The 20,903-nt window shown below is 46.2% G+C and overlaps 1 protein-coding gene across 7 annotated transcripts in view; it reads right to left on the bottom strand.

Moving 5' to 3' along the window:
• The window catches only part of SLC19A3 (solute carrier family 19 member 3), a 550,876-nt gene that overhangs the window by 277,326 nt on the left and 252,647 nt on the right, over positions 1-20,903 (bottom strand). For all 7 annotated transcript variants that reach the window (XR_015300937.1, XM_086943756.1, XM_086943754.1 and 4 more), the window contains one exon: positions 8,621-8,813. Coding sequence is in view for 6 of the 7 variants with exons in the window: in XM_086943756.1 (XP_086799882.1) it covers positions 8,621-8,813 (193 nt within the window). In the remaining variant the exon portion in view is untranslated. The remainder of the gene's footprint in view (positions 1-8,620; positions 8,814-20,903) is intronic.

Genomic DNA, 20,903 nt, shown 5'->3' on the forward strand with positions numbered 1-20,903 from the left:
GATGCTACTATGGGCATACTATGTTTATCATTAGTTTGGCAGTTAAAATTACACAAATGTGTATTAAAATCTCCCATCAATATAATATCGATTAAAGTGTTATACTCTTTTTTATAGTTTCCAATAAATTGTTCTAAAAAAAGAAGGTGTTCATTAAAATTAGTACCCTCTCTTGAATTGTAAGAATTAATTAACAACAACTTCCCTCTGAGTTGGTCACTAATTTCTACCACTAAGCAATTTGGGGAGGCGGACTATCCCTTTTAGATTCACAGAAATCAGTGTCACCAAACCTCCCCCTAGCTCGTCCTGACACTGATGGTCGTGCTGGTTGAAAGTATGATTTGTAACCATCCAGCCAGAAGTTACTATGTGCCTCCCAGGTCTCCTGTAGTGCTATCACATCCTTACCTTTGATAAATTTGAGCCGATTCTGGTCCTCCCTCTTGGACCTTAACCCAGCATTATTCCAGCTGACTATTCTATAAGAGGGGTCTGTCACTAGTACAGGAGTAAGATCGTTTGTACATAGTAAGGAACTCGCATTGCCTTCCCCTAGTCAGTCATTGCTATTTAGGTCAGATAATGGAGAGAACCTATTTGCCAGAACCAGAGGGCTACCTAGCCTGTAGCCACTGGGTCCGGGCATGTAGGTCTACTTATCACACCTAGGACACTCCCGTTCTTCCTCACAGGCCTATTATCATGTATACTTGATTGCCACCTTAATGGACCACTAGTAGAAAAAGAACTCGAGTTAGCAGTTGGATGACGGGGGCCTAGGTCAGGATAGAAAAAGACATGGGGCACTGCTCTCACTTGTCCCTCCCCGCTTTTCAGGGCAGAACCATCCCAAAACATTCTTGGAGGTGGGAAGGAGCTGTCAAAGTTAACAATCACACAGTCCCCTTTGGTTCTTTTAACAGTTTTCCCAATCCAGCCAACCCGCCTTACCATAATACATTTTTTTGAGATATTGTCACACCCCGAATAATTTTGGTCACACCATCTCTTCGTAGCATTCAAAATAGACCCGTAGGACTCTACCACTCCTGTGTCTAGGGATGGGACACCAACTAAAACAATCACAAAAGGACTAGCATCAGGGGGTAAGTTGATATGGGGTTGTTGCAGTGCCTTTACTCCTTTCTGTATCACAGCCTCAGCGTCCATATGACCCACAAACCCATCACCGCATCACCGCATTGAGGCCTCTGCTGAATGCTGACTGTCAAGGTTCGAGTGAGGAGCAGAGCCCCCTGTTGGGATACAGAGAGACTGTGTTGACCCAGTCTGGGGAAGTAGAAGTTTCACCTGCTGGTCATGATTTACAAGGGGCCCTTGAGTTTGTGTGGACATTACCTGAGACTCGGAGGGTATGGGGGCAGCGGAAAGGTTAGAGTCTAGCTGCTTTTGTGATACAAGAGCCTCATGCCGAATCAAAAATGAGTTTAGTCGATCACATTTGGATAGTAGGTCGGCAACACAACTGTTAAGAGTATTGATGATGTCCTTAGCAATATTCGATAGAGCCTGTTCCACCCGTGTTGTTAGTATTTCTTCAATCAGATCTCGCACTTTGGGGTCTGAAAGATTAGTGGATTGATTGGATTGGGACGCACTGTTTAAACCAGCAGGTTTGGGATCCTTTTTCCGTGATTTCTTGCGTGCCTCTTTTGGAGCAAACCCCGCAGTGGTAGGATCACCATTATTGGACATTGGAGGTGCAGTAAGGGTAATATCCTCTGTTTGGGCGGTCGTCTCAGTTCCCCCTCTTGCACTTGTTGGGGCAGGGGCTTATGTGTAACAGTTACTACGGGCTCCATAGGAATAATTGCTTGTTGCACTGATTGCATAGATTCTGGTCCCTCCCTTAGTACAGCATTGGTAGGGAGACCCAGTTTTCGTTCAGCTGATTCTATTTGGGATGATAGGACCCCCACTGCAGACGTAAGGTATGAAATGATAGAGGATTATTTTCTGGCCACCTTGGCCTCACTACCACCCAGGTCCTGTGAATTGAACAGTTTGCGCTTACCCATGCTTAGGCAGGAGTGAAGATAGTTAGGTGGCCCGTCCCGTCCCTTGCCGTCCCCGGACGGCCACAGATGGCCTGCCCTCTGCCCAGGCTCCGCCCGGCGCTGTCCGCAACGCAGAGGATGCTGCGTGAGTTTAAGCGCCTCCGGGCGTGCTGGAAGGGAAGTGGGCGGTACAGTCCTCCGAGGCAGGCTGGGGGCTGTGGTTCTTCCCTATCCGTGTACGAGTGATGTAATCAGCAGGGCGGCGGGGGTAACCAGAGCGTCAGGCCCCCAGCAGTGAAGTCCGCAGGAAAGGGAGCGCTGTGTGGCTCGATATCAGCCCCTCGCAGGTGTAGTGCAGCCCCGCTCCTCAGTGGAAGCTGCGTGAGTTTAAGCGCCTCTGGGCACGCTGGAAGGGAAGTGGGTGGTACAGTCCTCCGAGGCAGGCTGGGGGCTGTGGTTTTCCCCTCTCCGCGGCCGAGCGATGTAATCAGCACGGCGGCGGGGGTAACCAGAGCGTCAGGCCCCCAGCAGTGAAGTCCGCAGGAAAGGGAGCCCTGTGTGTCTTGATATCAGCCCCTTGCAGTTGTAGTGCAGCCCTTCTCAGGGGTGCAGTTGGTCAAGGGTAAGACAATAGACTTTGCCCTATTGATAATAATCCCTGATACCCCCCAAACCTGGTGAATTCCCTAATGAACGGATCTAAATTGGCATCATCCACCTACAGGGACACCAACACACAACTGGCAAAAAGGCCAACCCCTCTCTGGGCGTGTTGTTGATGCAGGCGAGGAGTTCCATAGCTATCGCAAAAAGGATCTGCGATAATGGACAACCCTGTCTGGTGCCCGAGTGACAGCAGAGTGCTCTGACAACCTTCTGTTAATGCACAGCCGTGCTGTGGGATGCGAATACAACAATCCTACAGCCTTGATGTACGTTGCGCTCAGCCCCAGTCACCAAAGGAGGGCAGACCAATATGGCCACTTGAGGGAATGAAATGCCTTAATGGCGTCTAAAAAAAATTCAAAAACCACAGTTGATGGACAGAATGCAGAACAATGTCATACATTCACCCCAGTACAGAGATCTGGGCCTAAATCCATCGGTATTTTGCACTCCACACCACCCCAGTTCAGACATGGCCATATGCAAATCAGTCTGACCCTGTGCCTCATGGGAACAGTCCAAGCCATGCCTTCCCTGGACCGGAAACAAGCTTCCCAGGACCGGTTTCTGGCATTCCAGCCGTCTTCAGCCCGACTTGCATGGGACTCGGGTTGACAAATGCAAAAACCACAGTTGATGGACAGAATGCAGAACAATGTCAGTGGGCTTGGTATGCTCAGACGTGAGTCTCAGGCTCTCCACATCACTGGAGTCAAGCTATCCAGGCTGAAGAAGGCTGAAGAAGGCTGATAGCCAGAAACCGGTCCTTGGATGCTTGATTCCGATCTAGGAAAGACATGGCTTGGTAGTTCGGGCTGGACTGTTCCCATGAGGCACAGGGTCAAGGCTGATTTGCACATAGCCATTGTCTGACCTAGGGTGATGTGGAGTGCAAAAAAACGATGGATTTAGGCCCAGATCTTTGTACTGGGGTGAATGTAAGACATTGTTCTGCATTCTGTCCATCAACTGTATTTTTTGCAAGTCTAAAATAAATTGCCGCAGCGTGGAGCAAGGGTTCTAAAATGCAGAATAGTGAAGCAGGTGTACTGGTTGTGTGATATGAATGTCCCAGGAATAAACTCCGGCCGTACAAGCGATGGAAGCAGCTGGAGAAAGCATGAGGCGAGCTGCGCTCATGTTGCTGCCATCTATTTATCAAGTAGGGGAGCCTATAGGAGTTGTATTGGAAGGGGTCCTTACCCAGCTCAAGAATCGTGACAATGAGAGCTTCTCCCAGGGAGGCTGGAAGCTCCCCAGTATCCATAGCCTCTGCAAATACGTTCAGCTAGCGGGGCGCAAGTAACAGGGCCTATACCTAATAGAATGCTACCGGCAGCCCATCAATACCCAGCACCATGTCTGCAGGTAGCGAGCAAATAACCCCAATGATCTCCTCTACCGTGAATAGCTCATCCAGATAGCGCCTGTGGCCTTCCTCCAGCCACAAAAGCTAAATCAAGTCAAAATAATCAGGGAGGTCCATTTGCAAACAGTAAAGCAAGGCAAATAAATTGAGCATCAATGCCTAAACATTCTCAGTGGTAGTTTGCATGTGCGCCTCCTCATCCTATAATTCAGCGATGTAGTCACTCACTAATGGTTTCAACAGTAACAGGGCTAAAGACCTGCCCAGTAGTTCACCCTCTCCAAAGCGCCGTGCCCTTGCCTCATACCCCCTGTAGTGTACCTCCCACTGAGGGATCTCCTCATACTCCGTTAGTTTCCCCAGTATGGCAGCCAAAATGTTTGGATCCCCCCTGGAGAAGAAGCTGACCTCCAGAGTCAGAGTCAGACCTGACCACAGTCAGTGAAGTCCTCCTAAAGAGCGCGGAGCATTGTGCTCTTGGCAGCCTAAACATTCCCTGCAGATGACCACCTTAAAGGCCTCCCATAGTGTGGCACACGTGACACACTCAGTATCATTGTCGTCAAAATATATCATACTAGCCTGCTTAATTTCTTCCAGAAATACCTGGTCCCTTAATGCCCCTGATGGCAGTCGCCAAGCAAAAGCCCGGGAAGGAGTGACTGGCAGCTGCAGTGCTAGGATTACCGGATTGTGATTTGAGAGAGTACTGTGAAGATGCAAGGACCATGCCGACCATGCCACAACATCATGCAACAATAGCCAGTAATCCAGACGTGACCAGGTCGAATGTGCGGTATTTATGCATGTACCTTTTCTAGGTGTTGTGTTGCTGGAGCTCCAAATGTCATGTAAGTCAAAGTCACTCATGAGTAGGCTTAGTTGTGCAGCCACCTGCAGGTGAGGACGCATGGAGGTGCTACCCCTTCCCTTCATGGGATCTAGGATTACATTGAAGTCCCCCCCATAAAGTTGCTCCTGGCCCTACTGATTCAGCCTGCCTCCAACAAGCACATAAAGGCTCTGCGCATGTGCCACTCCAACCCCTTGCTATAGATAGAGTATAGTGAGGTGTATTTCTCACCTATCAAATTGGACCTAAGCCTAGACGCAGAAGCCTCAGTGAGGTGTAGTTCTTGCAAAAAATATATTGCATGTCGCTGAAAATATGCAAAGACTTGGCGGGCTTTACGGTGGTCATTAAGACTGCAAGTGATCCATGTAAGAAATGTAATACAGGGCATCTGTCCGCATAGGTATGTAATGCTGCAAATGCTCCGTGATTCCCCCTTCACAAGAGGGGCAACAGCACAATTCAGTATATACATCATCCAATGCTGAAACAAACAACAGTCCCTACCAATCCCACCCACACAAACCACCTGACTTTGTCATGCATCTACCCCCCTCCCAATACCCCACAATGAAAATCGACCGCTAAGGGACTCATCCCGTGGGGCAGAGCAAAACCAGGCATACACTCCCAACAAAGTGATAGGGTGGCCAAGATCAGCTTTTACAAACAGATTGCTAAGAGCAATAGCACATCTCATGTGTTCACTACTCACCCATCATGTATGCACATGTGTGCCAAGGTCTAAGCAGGTGGCTACTCAAAGAACAACAGTATCAAGACCTACATGGAATGCAATGCAACATAGCTTATGATACAGTATCTCAGAATGTGAAATCAATATCTTTTCTCACAGCAGGTTATGCAAAATCAATTATTATCGCTCAATGTAGGATCAATCCACTTTGCCGGGGAAGAACCAGGGGGTCCCATTGCTGCAACTTGCTTGGCAAATTTCAATGCTGCTTTAGCGTCATTAAAAGAGTATTGCTTGCCCTCCCATATTACTTTCAGACACGCTGAGATCCTTGCATAGGGGGCCCTAGCCTTTTGCGATATCTTTTTTGCTGGAGTGAACTCGCACCTGGCTGCCTGTACCATAATAGTGAAGTCAGGATAGAAGGAAAGGGCTTTGCCCTGGTATTGAATTGTGCAGCGCTCTCGGATCAGTTGCAGCACTGTGTCCCGGTCCCGCTAGTTCAGGAGCTGTGCCACCACTGAGCTGGCAGGAGTCCGGGGGGGCTAGAGCCAAGTGACCTATGGTTGCGCTGAACTGCGAACATGGCTGAATGTCCATCCCCAAACAGGTCTCTAAGCATGCCCTTGACAAACTCCTCCATTCTTGTGATATTGGTTGATTCTAGAAGGTCTATGATTCTGAGGTTAATTTAATGGGAGTGAGCCTCGAGGATCTTGTTCTTGGCTCTGATCAACTCCAATACCTTGTCCATTTTCAGCAATTGCTTCCTTGCCTCCGCCTGCACATCTTTTGTGTCATATATTCGTTGCTCTAATTGGTCAAGGTGGCCGTCATGTTTATCCACCCTCTGCATGACATGTTCCAGGTGGTTAATACGCATGTAAGTTAGGAGCCCATTACGATGTTGATGGGATCAACACTGACGTCACCGACATCTCTAACTGTGGTTAGAACGCTGCTTAAGAATGTGGTTGGTAGGACCGCATTGGCCCAGGGACCGACCAACAGCTCCCGAGGGGATAACGACCCCTTCGGGTGGTCGGTCTGATCGCATTCCCCACAATGGAGGGAGTGCCTTTTTAGGCACCGCTGTGGGGATTACGATCCACCTTTCCACCTTCCATTTCACGTTGGTTCTTCTGACATGGACTTGCAGGGTCCCTGTCCCAGGTGGCCCTCTGCTTTGGGCCCCCTAAACAGCCCTACATTGTAAGTGCCTACCAGAGGGTGCAGGGATATTTCCGAACATGCCTTTTTGCATTGGGCTTGTGATGCAGCACTTTTCCAGGCCACAGCACAAACGTCAATGCAAAGAGGCATTTTTCTGTCATCATCCACAGCAGTTGGATTGTAATTTGGCAGGTGGGACTGCCGACTACCTGTCGGCCACTCCCGTTCCTGCCATGATGGCAGTTAGAAGCTCGTCCGACTGCCATCGTAATCGGCCCCTTAGTGTCCATAGCCTTTAGACCAGAACGGATCTCAACCAGGATCTCCAAATTGGGCGGCAGTTGACCATCGTTGTGCTCAGTAGCTGCTTCAGAGTGCGTGCCAGACTCACACAGCCTGCTGTCAAATTGGAGCTTTGTTTGTTTGCCACCCTCCAGCAGCGTCGTTGGGGCCTGCACCCCCATCTGCATAGGCACATATGCAGGGCTATGGCCAGGGCACCTCTGATATCCTTCTCAGTGAGGAGGGAAACCTTTCCAATGAACACAGCCCACTGAGTACCTGCGCCCCCCTCTAGTCCTTGCAAGTTGCCTAGCTGCCGTGGTTCCTGGATGCCTCGGGTTCCTGCACTTCACCCTCCAATGTGCCCCGCTCCCATCTCAGGCCCAACAGGCCCGGGAATGCCACACTTCTCCACTGTGTCACCGCAGTGCAGCAGCCACACCGCCTCGGCCTCTACGCCAAGCAGGCCAGGAGAATGTTCATGTGCTGGGGCCCCTCCGTCCTGCTGCTGTTATCACCTTCCTCACCTCCCTACATCACCATCGAGCAACGGGAAGCGTCATGCCACTTGGAAACCCAAGCATTTTACCACTAGGCCGACAATCTCACACTTTCCATGGGTCCGGATCTTCCATTCAGCGCTCCACCTACCTCCTACGATGCTTCTCCACCGGGTCCAGTTGTCCTCCAAGTAGAGTTGGGGGTGGTAACAACACACAGCAGGCCTCCAGCCCCCTCTTCTCAGATGCCAGGAAATCACCCCCCATGCTCATATCAGCACGGCCTCCACGGTCATTTCAGCCTGCACCCTCAGCACTCCGAACAGGCCAGAACCAGAATGCAGCACACCAAGGAAGAGAAATAAAGTTATTGGGGTGAGGCGTAAGGTTTTAGTGCTCTCCCAGGTCTACATGCTCTTGTTGTTCTGGGGAAGTGTCAAAATCTATGAGTGCATCAAGGGAAAAACCCTCCACAAAGCCCATTGAATGCTTCCTGAGTGTGGAGTAAGGCAACACAGCGATTTGCACTGCCTTGTCTTTCACCATATCTACAAGGCAATTCAAAGCAATGTATAGTGGCTTTGTGTGGCCTCATATATATGATTTTGTGATGTGCGTTTCCAGATCGTCACAAAAAGAGATGCTCCAGCTGTGCAAGGGGGCTAGTAAATATGCCCCTTAGACTAGTTCTGACCAGTAAGAGCACATGTTGCGTCTGCTTCCTCTATCTCAAGTAGTGAGACACTGCTTCCTCTACATCTCCCCCCTAAGCAGTGCAACGCAAAGAGCATGTTGCTATTAAAAAATCAAAACTATAATTTTTTCAAATGTTTACTTCCTAATGGTTTGTTTACATTTTCTTAAATATCGAGCCATTGGAAAGACTTCAGTGCCTTTACACAATGTCATCTCTGTGCAGTTGCTCTAATGAAAGGTAGCATAGACTCCAGGAACAGATACGAAATTACATAAAATCCTGTAGAATCATAAAAATGCAAATTTGTATTTATTTGGGGAGTTAGTAAAATATAATGACCAAAACTGGTGGCTCATACTCACGTTGCTATTGTGATTAGGAGCATGTATGATGCCTTAAATACCAGATATGAAGCATAACAGACCCAGATGTTAGGAATGAAGCGCATGAGAAACAAAGCTCCAGCGTCCAATCCAGTAAAAATGGCCAGAGCCAGTTCTCCAGAAAGATCCCAATTAATGTTGACATATCCCACTGAAAAGGATGTCACAGCACCTAAAAAGTGCCAAAAGGAAAATATGAAATTACGTATTTCAACTAACACACAACATGCCATGCGTTTCAGTTTAATAAATGGACATCTGTTATTTCCGAGCTCCACAGATTAGAGCAGTGCCCCCCAAACTTTTATTTAGAACCAAAACCTACTTTTTAGTATGACAAAAATTCATGATCACCTGGTTTTAATGATCATCACATAGGCGTTTTTTTTTATTTAACTAAAGAAATTTTACATTGAAATGGTCACTAAATTTGCTCATACATTCAGTTTTACTGAAAAAATCATATTGCATACAATTGATATTGTGTGGAAATCGTGTTTCAGAGAATATTTGTTATTTCTGCATCACCAAGTAAAGTATTGGGATGTATTCTGATCCTATTAAAATCTTTGTTTCTATCATACTTAAAAAATAACAAATTGTGCTTGATTTCTCATTTCCTAACTGCTGAATGTGTACAGTTCATTTTACATTTCATTTACCCCAGCAAGATTGTAACATAATTTACTTAATTTTTCTGTTGCTCACAGCAAAGTGGGAGGCGCTTGTAAACACCAGTCCCCATGCTAAACAAATAGGCTGCAAAAGACTTAGGGGCCGATTTCGACCCTTATTGTCCAAACACTGGACCGCTGCTGTGGCGGTGTTGTTTCAGCGGTTTAATGGCGGTGGCCTGCTTTGGCCCATAGAGAGAGGCCATTTCTGAAGCAAACAACAGCGCGGGGCTTTGACTCGCCACCACCCTGCTCACTTATCCTGCGAGACTCTTGCTGCAGGTCTCCCCCGCCGTCGTTGCTCTGCATCTCGCACGGCCGCTGAGGGGAGGACTCCAGGTCCCAGGACTCCTTGCGCCACACGCACCCTGTGCCCATTTCTGCACCCGGCAGCAACCAAGGCAACCAAGGCAGCTCTCCCGCGTGGCGGGAGAAGCCCGAGACAAGGGCGGGGCCTTCGAGGACGTAAGAGGATGGGCTGGGCCACCGCTCTGACATTTGAGAGCAGCAATGGGTAAGAGAAAAAACCAATGACTTGGGGTGCATGAGGGGAATCAAGCTAAGGTGGCTAGAACATCGGAATCCATCATTACATATCTGACATCTGCGGTTGGGGTATTATCCAAGGAAATTGCTAATGCCGAGAAAGAACTGGGCTTGGACATCGCTAATTCATCACCTGTATTAGCGCACAATCAGATCACTACTTTACCCTTTGAAGCCGAACATTGTGATTATAAAAATCCCCACAGTGGTGGAGCCTCTCTGAGGTCTGGCAGATACATTAGTGGTGCCAGAGACCAGGAGCCACAGGAGGACAAAAGACATGATGGCCCTGCTAGACAACCACCTCCTAAGCATAGAGCTGCGAAAAAATCTGTGAGAAGGCATAAACCTGTAGGCGTGACCCCCTGTTCAGAGACTAGCTCCAGGGAATATCTTGGGAAAATGGTGGAGGATTTATTCATAGCGCGTTTGGAACCTGGTTTAGTGGCTATCGCTAAAGACATTGTGGACACCCTCAATACATGTGTGGCAGGTCTGCTAAAAAAAATTTGATAACATTGATCTGTCTATTAAACAGCACACACGCCATGGGGGTTGTTCTTCTCAGCCTCAAGGCATTAGCAGGAATAGGGACAGGGTCGACAAACCGATTTGGAAGACTCAGGCTCTAAGGGAGAAAAGTTCGGAAAAGTTAAATGGAAGTTTGTTGTCCGTTACCAGTAAGGAGGGGCGGGGGAATTCCAATCCTGGAGCGAGTATTACCAGGAGACCTGCTTTAGATAGAAAGAGGCCGATTGTCCAGCAGGGCTTGACCCTGGAGTTACCACCAGAGGCCGCCCCTTTGGTGGCTGTCTTCACAGGGGTTCCCCCATTAAGGTATGGCACTAATGAATCAACCCACAATCTCATGAAACAAGCCAGTCATTGGTGCATACAACACAGTAGTGGAGGCACCGACATTATAGGATCTATCATTATGGCGAGGAGGGTCAGTTGGGTTGGGCGTGGCCCAAAAAATATCTTGGGGGATTGTGTGGTTGTCAATTTTAATAGCCGGGCATGTGCGGAAAGATTATTCTGGGATGCCTCAGAGGTTGTTCATAAGGGCATTAGACCATTTCCCTTGGGTTATTTCTACCCCCTGTGAAGCAACATGTACCGTATGCGACTCTATCTCGGGTACGGCCTAGCCGTTGTAGTCCACCTATGACCTCATATCCAAGCGATGATACTACACAGTCTATACCAATAGGGGGGGTGCCTCAAAGGGTTGAAGAGGTTCTCACATTGATAACATCTGCCTCCCCCCACAGCATCAGATAAACGCAGAATTGGCTCTTTCAAATCGTTTCTTCCCTCTGTAACACATGGAGTCCAATGATTGACAACCTGCCAGTACTCTGGGGCAAGGTGTCACAGCTGGAGGGCCTAACCAAACAGCTGCATGCAAGATTCTGAGTTGGAATGTGTCTGGCAATAGAGCTAAAAGAACTGATGCTATTTGGGTGGATTTTGTCTGACAGCATGATATTATTGCCATGCAAGCAGCTTTAGCTTGAATGGGTATGTAAGTTTTGTTACTCCAGCAGTCGCAGGGAATGTGGGGAGACCAAAGGGGGGTCTTCTTTCCCTTTTTTCCCTTAACCTTATAGGCGTTTTAAAAAAACTTGATGCAGACTCTAACAATATTTTGATAGTTGAAAGGAGTGGTTTTGACCTCCAGAAATACTTAATAATTAATTTTTATAATTCTAATGATGGTGCACAGAACAATGAGCACTTTTATGCTTTGGACCAGTTTTTGTCAGATTTTAAACTTAAACAGAATTATGAACCAGAAGTGATCCTTCTGGGCGACTTCAACATACATTCATGTAATGAACCGCTTGGGGCTTTAAGTGATGGAGTGCCTCATTTTGAGCATAGTAGGCAGGGAGAGGCTCTTGAGGACCTTTTGTCTAATATGAATCTATTTGAACCCAGCATTGAAAAAGGAGAGGAGAGGGTACCCACTTTTATAGGGCGGGGAGCATTTTCAGTCATTGATTACTTTTTTTTTATCCCTCGCAGTTTTGGCCAAAGACCACTGCCTATAGAGTGGTGATTTCAACCTTTAGTGACCACAATCCTGTCCTGCTGGAGGTAGATTTAGGGAACTTTAGTGGCCCTAAGGTAAATAGGAGGGGAGATCACAGGAGTTTATCCATAAAAGATCAAGGGAGAAGAATCAAATGGGACAGGGTGGTCCCGGAAGCTTTCTTTGAAGACCTCACAATCGAGGCTAAGGCAAATTTAGCAATTTACCTCAATGGTGCGGCCTCAGGCGGTGAGATTTTAGGTGCCTATGCGGCTATATGTAACCTAATTGCAAAAAATCTAGAGGTAGAAAGCAGACCTAAACCTAGGAAAGCAAAAAATGGTTCGATAATAATTGCTCAAGGGCTCATGGAGCCCTACTTTCAGCACTAAAAAAAGACATAGAGATAGAGCTCTAGTTGCATCCCTGCACAAGAATTATGAAACAGCTATCGCATTACGCAAATGACAAATTAGAGAGGAGGCATGGGATGGTCTTCAATCCATTGATGTGCTTAGGGGTAGTAGGAAGTTCTGGGCAACAATAAGTCATCCGTTCTTCTCGGAGCAGGAAAATTTGGGGATGGACTGTGTAATACCGGATGAACGGTGGCTCCAACACTTTAAGAAAATTTATGGTGATGGGCACACTGAGTTATAGGAAGTGGATATTATGGCTACTTGACAGGCACACCCCATTAAATTTGATGTGGCTGAGGTGGAGAGAGCCATTAGAGATATGTCAAAACATAAAGCCCCAGGCCCCGATGGGGTTCCTGCGGACTTATACAGTCTATATCCAAATTTTTGGGCAAAAATTTTGACCAATGTCTTCAATGCGTCTTCAATAATAGGTGCCCCACCTTTGTGGGCCACAGCTGTTATATTCCCAATTTTTAAAAAAGGAGATAGAGGGGACCCCGCTTGTTATAGGCCAATTTCCCTGTTAGATTCTGCAGTAAAAATCTTGGGCAGAGTGATTCTTCAGAAACTGGGGGATTGGCTTAAGGACAGGGGGGTGCTCATTAACCTCCAGTATGGTTTTAGAGAACACAGGAGTACCGTGGACCAATGCTGAAACTTGCATCTTCTTATAAGCATGTATACCATGGCCAAGGATGGGCTGCTGTACATGGGCTTCATGGATCTCGCATCTGCGTTTGATCTAGTTAATCGTTCAAAACTATGGCGAATCCTCCCAGAACTAGGCATTTATCCCACCATGGTAAACTTCTTAAGTGACCTGCACCAGGACCTTTCAGCCTTATTTAGGGTCACCAGGGAGAGGCGATGCACTGGCCAATTTAATTCAAGGAGAGGTGTCAGACAAGGTTACATTCTGGCACCTCTACTTTTTACAATTTACATTAATGCCCTAGAGGAATCCCTGTGACTGGCTACTTTAGATATTCTGCGTGCAGGGGTAGTGGGGTTTCCGGTTCTCCTGTACGCGGATGACGCAGTATTACTGGCACGTACAGGGCTGGGCCTTCAGAGGCTGCTGGATCATTTCTGTAGCTTCATGGAGTTACTAGATCTTAGAGTAAACATTAAAAAATCTCATGTAATGGTGGCCAGAGCAGGAAGTAGGAACATAAAGGCTAAAACATTTACGTGCAATGAAGCGAAATTACTGAAGGTCCCGGTTTTTACTCATCTCGGGGTCCTGTTTGACGAGAAGGGTAGTTGGGGCCCTCAACAGAAGCTCAAGAGTAATGTTGTTGCGAGATCTGCGGCAGCACTCCTGGGCTTCTCTAAGAGGTTGGGAGCAAGACCAATGGAGGCAATGCTAAGCATTTGCAAATCTAAGTGTTTAGCGGTTGCCTCGTATGGGGCAGACCTATGGGGATATACTGCTCTGAATAAAATCCAAATTGCAGAAAATAGGTTCCTAAGATCACTCTTGTCACTACCCCAGTCAACTCCGACCTATACCCTACATACTGAATTAGATTTGGGCTATTTTTCAGACCACCTAAAAATGTCCCCACTGATATGTTGAGTGAAAACGTGGTTAATGAGGAAATTACATTAAACCATTTGATTTTAAAAGATTGTGTAGCCCTGGACAAGGTAAATAGGATCCCCTGGCTGAGGTACGTTACAGCGGCGTGCTTCAGGCTCGGTCGACCTGAACTATAAACATCACCTGAGGGCCTAAAAAAAGAGGATATAGGTTGGAATAAATGTAATTTTTTAATTTGCTGGAGTTGGTACGGGTAGAGCAGGAGCTTGGGAAACCAGGTGTTAGAAACAACTATTTGTTGGCTACTTCCCCATCTATTGAACCGTACTTAAAATTTGTAACCAAGCCTTTCCACCGCTTCTTGTTGGTTAGATTTTGGTTCAATCTTATTTATTTAACCTTAGGTATTTTTCGAAGGTGGGGGAAACCGGAAAATTCAGCACCCTGTTTTTGTGATATGTTCTCCACACAAGATACTCTACATTTTGTGATGTTCTGTGAGCATAATTCAGAGCCAAGGAAATTATTTTTACACCCTTGATTACGTGAGGTTGGCTTCGTACAAGTGAGGCCGGCCCTGCTCTACCTGCAAATGCTTAGCAGCATGCGTGTCACCTACAGTGTGGCATGTTTTTTGGGTGCCGCCGCCAGGATTAATAATAAGAAGAAAGGTGGTATGTAACCACCTAGTAGGATTCATAGTGGGAAAATGCTTTTTATTAATTATATTTGACACAGCATAGGATGAACTTTCGTATTGTAAATAGAATATTGATGAATTGTAAAAATCAAACGCATATTAATTATTTTTTATATTGTAAATTGTTTTTAGGATGTATGTGTTTTTATTGTTCTTTTATGGTTTTAACTAATCGAAATAAAGAATTTTGACTGACTGACTGACTGAATATACAGCACATGCTGCCACTGTGTCACCACCAGCTGCATATCGGTGAATTGTGTGCAGGTGCCATTTCATGAACAACATGTGCTCCCATACCCAGTCTCCAAAAGGCAAACTCGCACTGGGGCCATGTTTGGGGCTGTTCCCCTGCCTTTCTTCTGACCATTTCATGGCGGGGTTGTAATCAGAATGTCAGTGTCGGACCACCACTGCGAGTAGGAAAACCTTGGGACCGCAGTACTATTAATCAGGCTCTTAGCCTGACATTTGCCCTCTGTCTTTGAAGTGTTTAAAATGTGACAAGATAAATACAGAATTTAAAGGCATCAATATTTATTGCTTGGATTGTAGCAACTCATCAAAAATTGTTTCATGGCCCATTGTATGGGAAACACTGGATTAGAGGATAATCCATGTTTTCTATAGAAGGGACTCTGTGTACTTGAATCAAGCTTGGCTAACCACACAAAATGATTGTTCTCCACTTGAGATACAACAGAAAACGTATTACATCTATGAAACAATTCAAAGACTAGAAATGCTCTGCCTTCAGGGGAGAGAGACTACCTGGCAGTGAAGTGGGGAAGAAGCGAAGAAATCAGAGATGGCAATTTATATGAAATGGTTAATGTATCAATCATGCCAATGGCATGGTAGCAGTGAGCAGAGAAAGAGATGGTGCGGTAAATTAAGTGTTGTATTACTGTGATGGACAAGGGTTTAGGTCCTACCTGAAAAAATAGAGTTAAGTATGTGATGATCTTCCACTAAAATAATGATTAAGTCATCAATTAGCTAGCTGATCATCAAGAGCTAGAATTTGCTATCTTGAAATTGGCCTTAGTTCGAAACTGGGCTTCTCTCTTTAATGAAATACCCTAGTTTACGGAGCTAAGCAAAAGGAATCAGAAAAGGTCTCAAAGTAATTGTTTAAACAAACCAGTTGTCTTATATAAAACATCAGAAATTTCCACTAGCATATTTATATGATAGAATGCGGATATTAAGATTAACACTAAGCTTACAAAACAAACAAATCACAGTTCACATGATTTTATTACGCTTTTGTACATTTACGTTCTAATATTTTAAAACAAACAAACAATGATGATGTAACTTACTAGACATAAGCCATTTCATTGGTAAGTTTTGTTTGTCAGCCACTGACCTTCTCAAACCAGAATTTGGTTGTATTTCACAAAGTCATGGTTGAAATGCAAAAGTATTGCATCAACAATATTGGCTTATATATTATTGTAAAGGCAAATGTACCTAAGTGTAGATATACTATTCTTCAATCCACATCTGTTTACCTTGAATGGTAATTGGTAATTGTGGATGCAATATTTTTGCAGGTCAATATTTCAACCAAGGTATTGTGGTATAACACCCCAGAATGTAGGGTCAGGTTTACTAAAGTATTTTATAGCCAAAAAGGCTAAAGGCTCGCAACTACAAAATAGCTTTGTGGTATGTTACTGAATTGCTATTTGTGTTGTGAGTACATTCTGAATCGCTATTTAGAAGGGCATGTTTATGATGTAACTTTCAAACAGTAATACTCAATAGGATGTATGAATGTTTTGCTGTCGAAATCCAGTCACAAACCGTTAACATTTTATCAACTATTCAAACATAGTGGTAACACATTTGCATTTGGGACAGGGTCCCCAAGGGACCTCTTCCATTTTGTGAATGTATTTATTTATTTATTCTATTTATTGTGTTTGTTATGATACAAACTCAATCCAAAGGCATCAGAGCGCCTCCAAGAGTTTGAATAGCAGCGATTGCATGAGTTATATTTGGAGTAAATATATATTCATAGTGGCAGTGTATAGATGAAGTATACGAAAGACATTAGGACATGTTGACAATAAAGATTTAATGTAGATATGGTATATATGTATATAGTGATTTCAAGTTGGCACAGCAGCAATTGCAAGAGATTACATGTGGAGTAAATAAAAATACATAGTAACAATATATGACGGACAATTTACGGACAGTAGTAAAGATGGATGCTATCGTTCTGATTTAGCTAGGATAGAGTGTCGTCAAACTGGGGCTAGAAGAGACAACAGCTTTCTCATAGGTAGTGATGCTCTGAATTATTTAGAGACTGGGATGGGAGAAAACAGACTAGTCAGATGCTTTAAGGGGGAGGGTTTGGATATTTGTTGAAGAGAAGTAGTTGCAGTTTCTCCTTGAAGTGAGTGGATGATTGATTGTCACTTAAGTCCTGGGGCACCGAGTTCCAGTTTCTGGGAGCATTCCTGGAGAAGGAGTGGGTGCGAGATTCTTTCTTAAATTTTGGCGCAATCAGGAGTAGTGTGTTAGAGCTTCGAAGAGGTCTATTTTGACCAGATTTTGATACTTCACTTGCTAGGTGAGTGGGTTTTCTGTGTAGAGAGCTTTGTGAGTTAGGCAAGCAGTTTTGAGTATAGATCCTGACTCGATTGGAAGCCAGTTGAGCTGCTTCAGAGTGGGAGTGTTGTGGTCGAATACATTTTCCCCCAACAGTAATCTAGCTGCTGTGTGAATTGTAGCGTTCAAAGGGGCTAGGTGTATTTTTGGGGTGTCCTTAATCATTGCTGTAGTCCAGTCTGGGAGGAATAAGGATTGAACCAGTCTTTGGGTCTGTGGAGGGAATGAATTGTTTGATTTTTTCAAGATGGTTCAGTGTGTAGAAGGTACTTTTTGCAGAGGCCTTAATATGTTCTTTCATGCTCTGGTGACTGTCAAGTGTAATCCCCAGGGTTCAACAGAGCTAGAGATGCACAGTTTGCAGTTTAATGCAATGAGGCTGCCGAGCCAGCGATTTACGGGAACATATTTTTCTTTAGGTTGGATGAAAAGTAGTTCGGTTTTGATCAGGTTGAGATTAAAATTGTTGCTGTTCATCCAGGATTGAACCACGGAAAGAGTGCAATTTATGTGTTGGATGTCTTTGACTGACGATATTTTCATGTAGAGTGCGTTTCATGCATAGAGATGGTAGACAAGTCTGGCTGGTTTCAGGATTATTGCAAGGGGTTCCATATAGAGGTTGAATAGGGCAGGAAACAGAATTGATTATTGAGAAACTCCTTGTGAGACTGGTGCTGCTTTTGAGGTTGAGTTGTTTAGTTTGATTAGTTGTGAGCGTTGGTTCAGGAAAGAAGCGAACCACAGAAGGACAGTTCCATTGATGCATACTGTGAGAGGGGGTTTAGGAGGATGTCAGGATTGACAGTATCAAAGGCATCAGAGAGCTCCAGGATGAGGCAGAGACTGGCTGGCCATGTGTGCTTTCAGGTGATTCTGAAAGCACATGTCGTGCTTGTAGACATTCTGCATTTCTTTTGTTGATAGAGCACAGCACACAATCTGTCCCGCTAGTAACAAATGAATTGCAGAAAGTCTACCAGCACGCTGTGTGCTTTCAGAATCACCTGAAAGCACATGTTGTGCTTGTAGACTTGCTGCCTTCCATTTGTTAATAGGGCGCAGCTGCAGGGCAGATTGTGTGCCTTTGTGAAAGTATTCATGCTAATTGAGGTGCATGACGGGCACTGCGATTGACATGAATACTTTAAAAATGGCTCACAATTGCCCCACAGCTGTGCCATTTTTAACAAAAGAAAGGCACCAGGAGCAGGAGCCATTTGCTGATGTACTTGCCTTCCGCTCGTGTTCTCCTCATGGGTGGTTCTACCGCAGAAGGAAATGACAGTTTATCGCGCCACTTGCATTTTTTTTTTTTTTTTTCAAGACCTTTATTACACAATCATGAATAGACACAGCATAGAGCCTACAACCCCGAGGGCCGGCTGCGGTATGTACAGTTACCAAGCAACAATTTCAGAGTAAACACAGCCATTCAGCCGACACCCCGGAGGTCCGGCGGCGTGGTCGCAAGGTATGCATAGAATAGCCAAAGTCTTATTCCAGATAATCCATAGGTCTATGGTATTTTCTATTTTTAAACAAAACGTGGTTATTCGAAGCAGAGGAAACATTAATCTGAACAATAGCAGACAGCCTTCTCGCCATAGAGCACGCGCGGTTCAAAAGCAAGCACAATCACACTTACTGAGGAATGATACGCCTGGTCATAGCCACATCTGCCGTTGGGGAAGTACATAATTTGCCCCTATAGGTGTTCCATCGACCCCATTTCTTATCCCAGACTCCGGGACATCCCCTGGTTTTATAAACCGATTTTTTGGACAGCATGCACATGTCCATTGCGGCCACCCACCTAATCAGGAGCGGCTTGTGCGGTGAACCCCATTGCATGGCTATTTTACGCTTCAATAGAAGGAAGCTTAGGTCCGCCCAGCGTTGCTCTATTGCAGTTAAGTCTGTAGGGTCCCATATATTGAGGAGCGCACCTTTGGGAGTCAGAGGGACCGGCTTCCCCAGGGCGTCAGTCATTTTCAGGACGGCCCGGTTCCAAAGGTCTTGGACCACTGGGCATTCCCAGAGGATATGATAGAAAGTACCTATTGAGCCACAGTGACAGAGACAAAGGTCAGAGGGGCGTCGGCCTATCTTGGCCAAAAGGGGGCCTGACATGTACGTCCTATGTAGTATTTTCAGCTGTATCAACCGGAACCTGTGATTAATGGGTGATTCGCGCGGGGACATCAGTGCTGACTGCCATTCTACATCATCTAGAGTGCCAACGTCAGTTTGCCATTTATTCCGCAGGAGATGAAAAGTGTTCGGCATATTGTTGCACAATTTGCGGTATGTGTAAGATATCGCCTTGGCTTGAAGGGGTTCAGATAAGAGTCTGTCCTCGAGGGGCGAGGATTGTGGAAGGGAGGCGAGATCTGGGACATTGGTGAGTATGGCGTGTTTAATTTGGAGGTATCGGAAGGTCTCAGATTGTGCCAAATTGTACGTGTCTTGCAGTTCTGTGAATGTCAGTAGGTTGCCCTTGTGGAGCAAGTCTCCAATAGTGGAGATGCCCAATGTGTCCCATTTATCAAAGCCTCTGTAATGGCATAGGGTGCCTAGCCTGTATGAGGTCCAGAGTGGGGTGGAGAGTGTGAGGGTGTTGGCCCATCCGAGTCGTTTGTTCGCGCGGTGCCATATTGACAGTGTGTGAGACATTGGGCCTATATATCGAGCTCGGGAGTGTTTGCCGTAAAGAACTTCGAGATAGCCGCCACAGCTCGTCTGGTATTTCTCCAAGTGGAAGGCAGGGTTTGTGGGTGTGCCATAGATCCATGAGTTGGTGGCGACCAATTGGGTTGCCCAATAATAGAGGCGGATGTTGGGGAGGGCGATACCTCCGTCGTACCACCCTTGCGTGAGAGAGAGGAGAGCAATGCGCGGAGAGCCGCCATCCCATAAGAGGAGGCGGAGGTCTCCCTCTATTGAATTAAAGTAGGAGTCAGGTACGGGGAATGGGCAGTTCTGAAGGGCATAGAGGAACCAAGGGAGCGCAAGCATTTTAAACAGGGCAGCTCTGCCAGGGAGAGAGAGGGGGAGCGTTCTCCAGTGTGAGACGTTGGCATGGAGTCTCTGGAGTGGGCCTTGAAGGTTGCGGTCATGGAACAGTTGGGGGTCAGGAGTGACAAAGATTCCCAAATATTTAAAACCGCATTGGGCAATTTCAATGGAGTAGCCTCTCGGGAGAGGTGGGGGTGGACCACGGAGAACATACAGCACCGATTTGGACCAATTGATGGTGAAGCCCGAGTATTTATCAAAATTGGTGATCACGTGCAGCAAACTGGTAAGGGAGGATCTAGGGGAGGAGAGATATACTAGGATGTCATCCGCATACAGTGAAATTTTGTCGACCGTGTCAGCGTTCCATCGGAGGCCTCGGATGGAGTTGTCGGTTCGTATCCAGTGGGCTAGCGGTTCGAGAGTGAGGGTGATTAGCAGGGGGGACAGCGGGCAGCCCTGTCGTGTGCCCCTATGTAGGGGAAAGCGCCTGGACGTATGCCCGTTGACACAAACCTGTCCCCAAAGGTCAGTGTAGAGTAAGCGAACCCATTGTATAAATCTGGGGCCAAAGCCAAAGCGGAGGAGCACCTCGAAGAGGTAAGACCATTCGATAGAGTCGAAGGCGAGTGTCGCATCGAGGGACAGGATGGCCGCGTCCTCTTGGAGGTGCGGTATCCTACTCATGAC

This window comes from Lissotriton vulgaris, chromosome 11 (genome assembly GCF_964263255.1).
Source record: "Lissotriton vulgaris chromosome 11, aLisVul1.2, whole genome shotgun sequence".
In the NCBI taxonomy this organism is placed as follows: Eukaryota; Metazoa; Chordata; class Amphibia; order Caudata; family Salamandridae; genus Lissotriton; species Lissotriton vulgaris.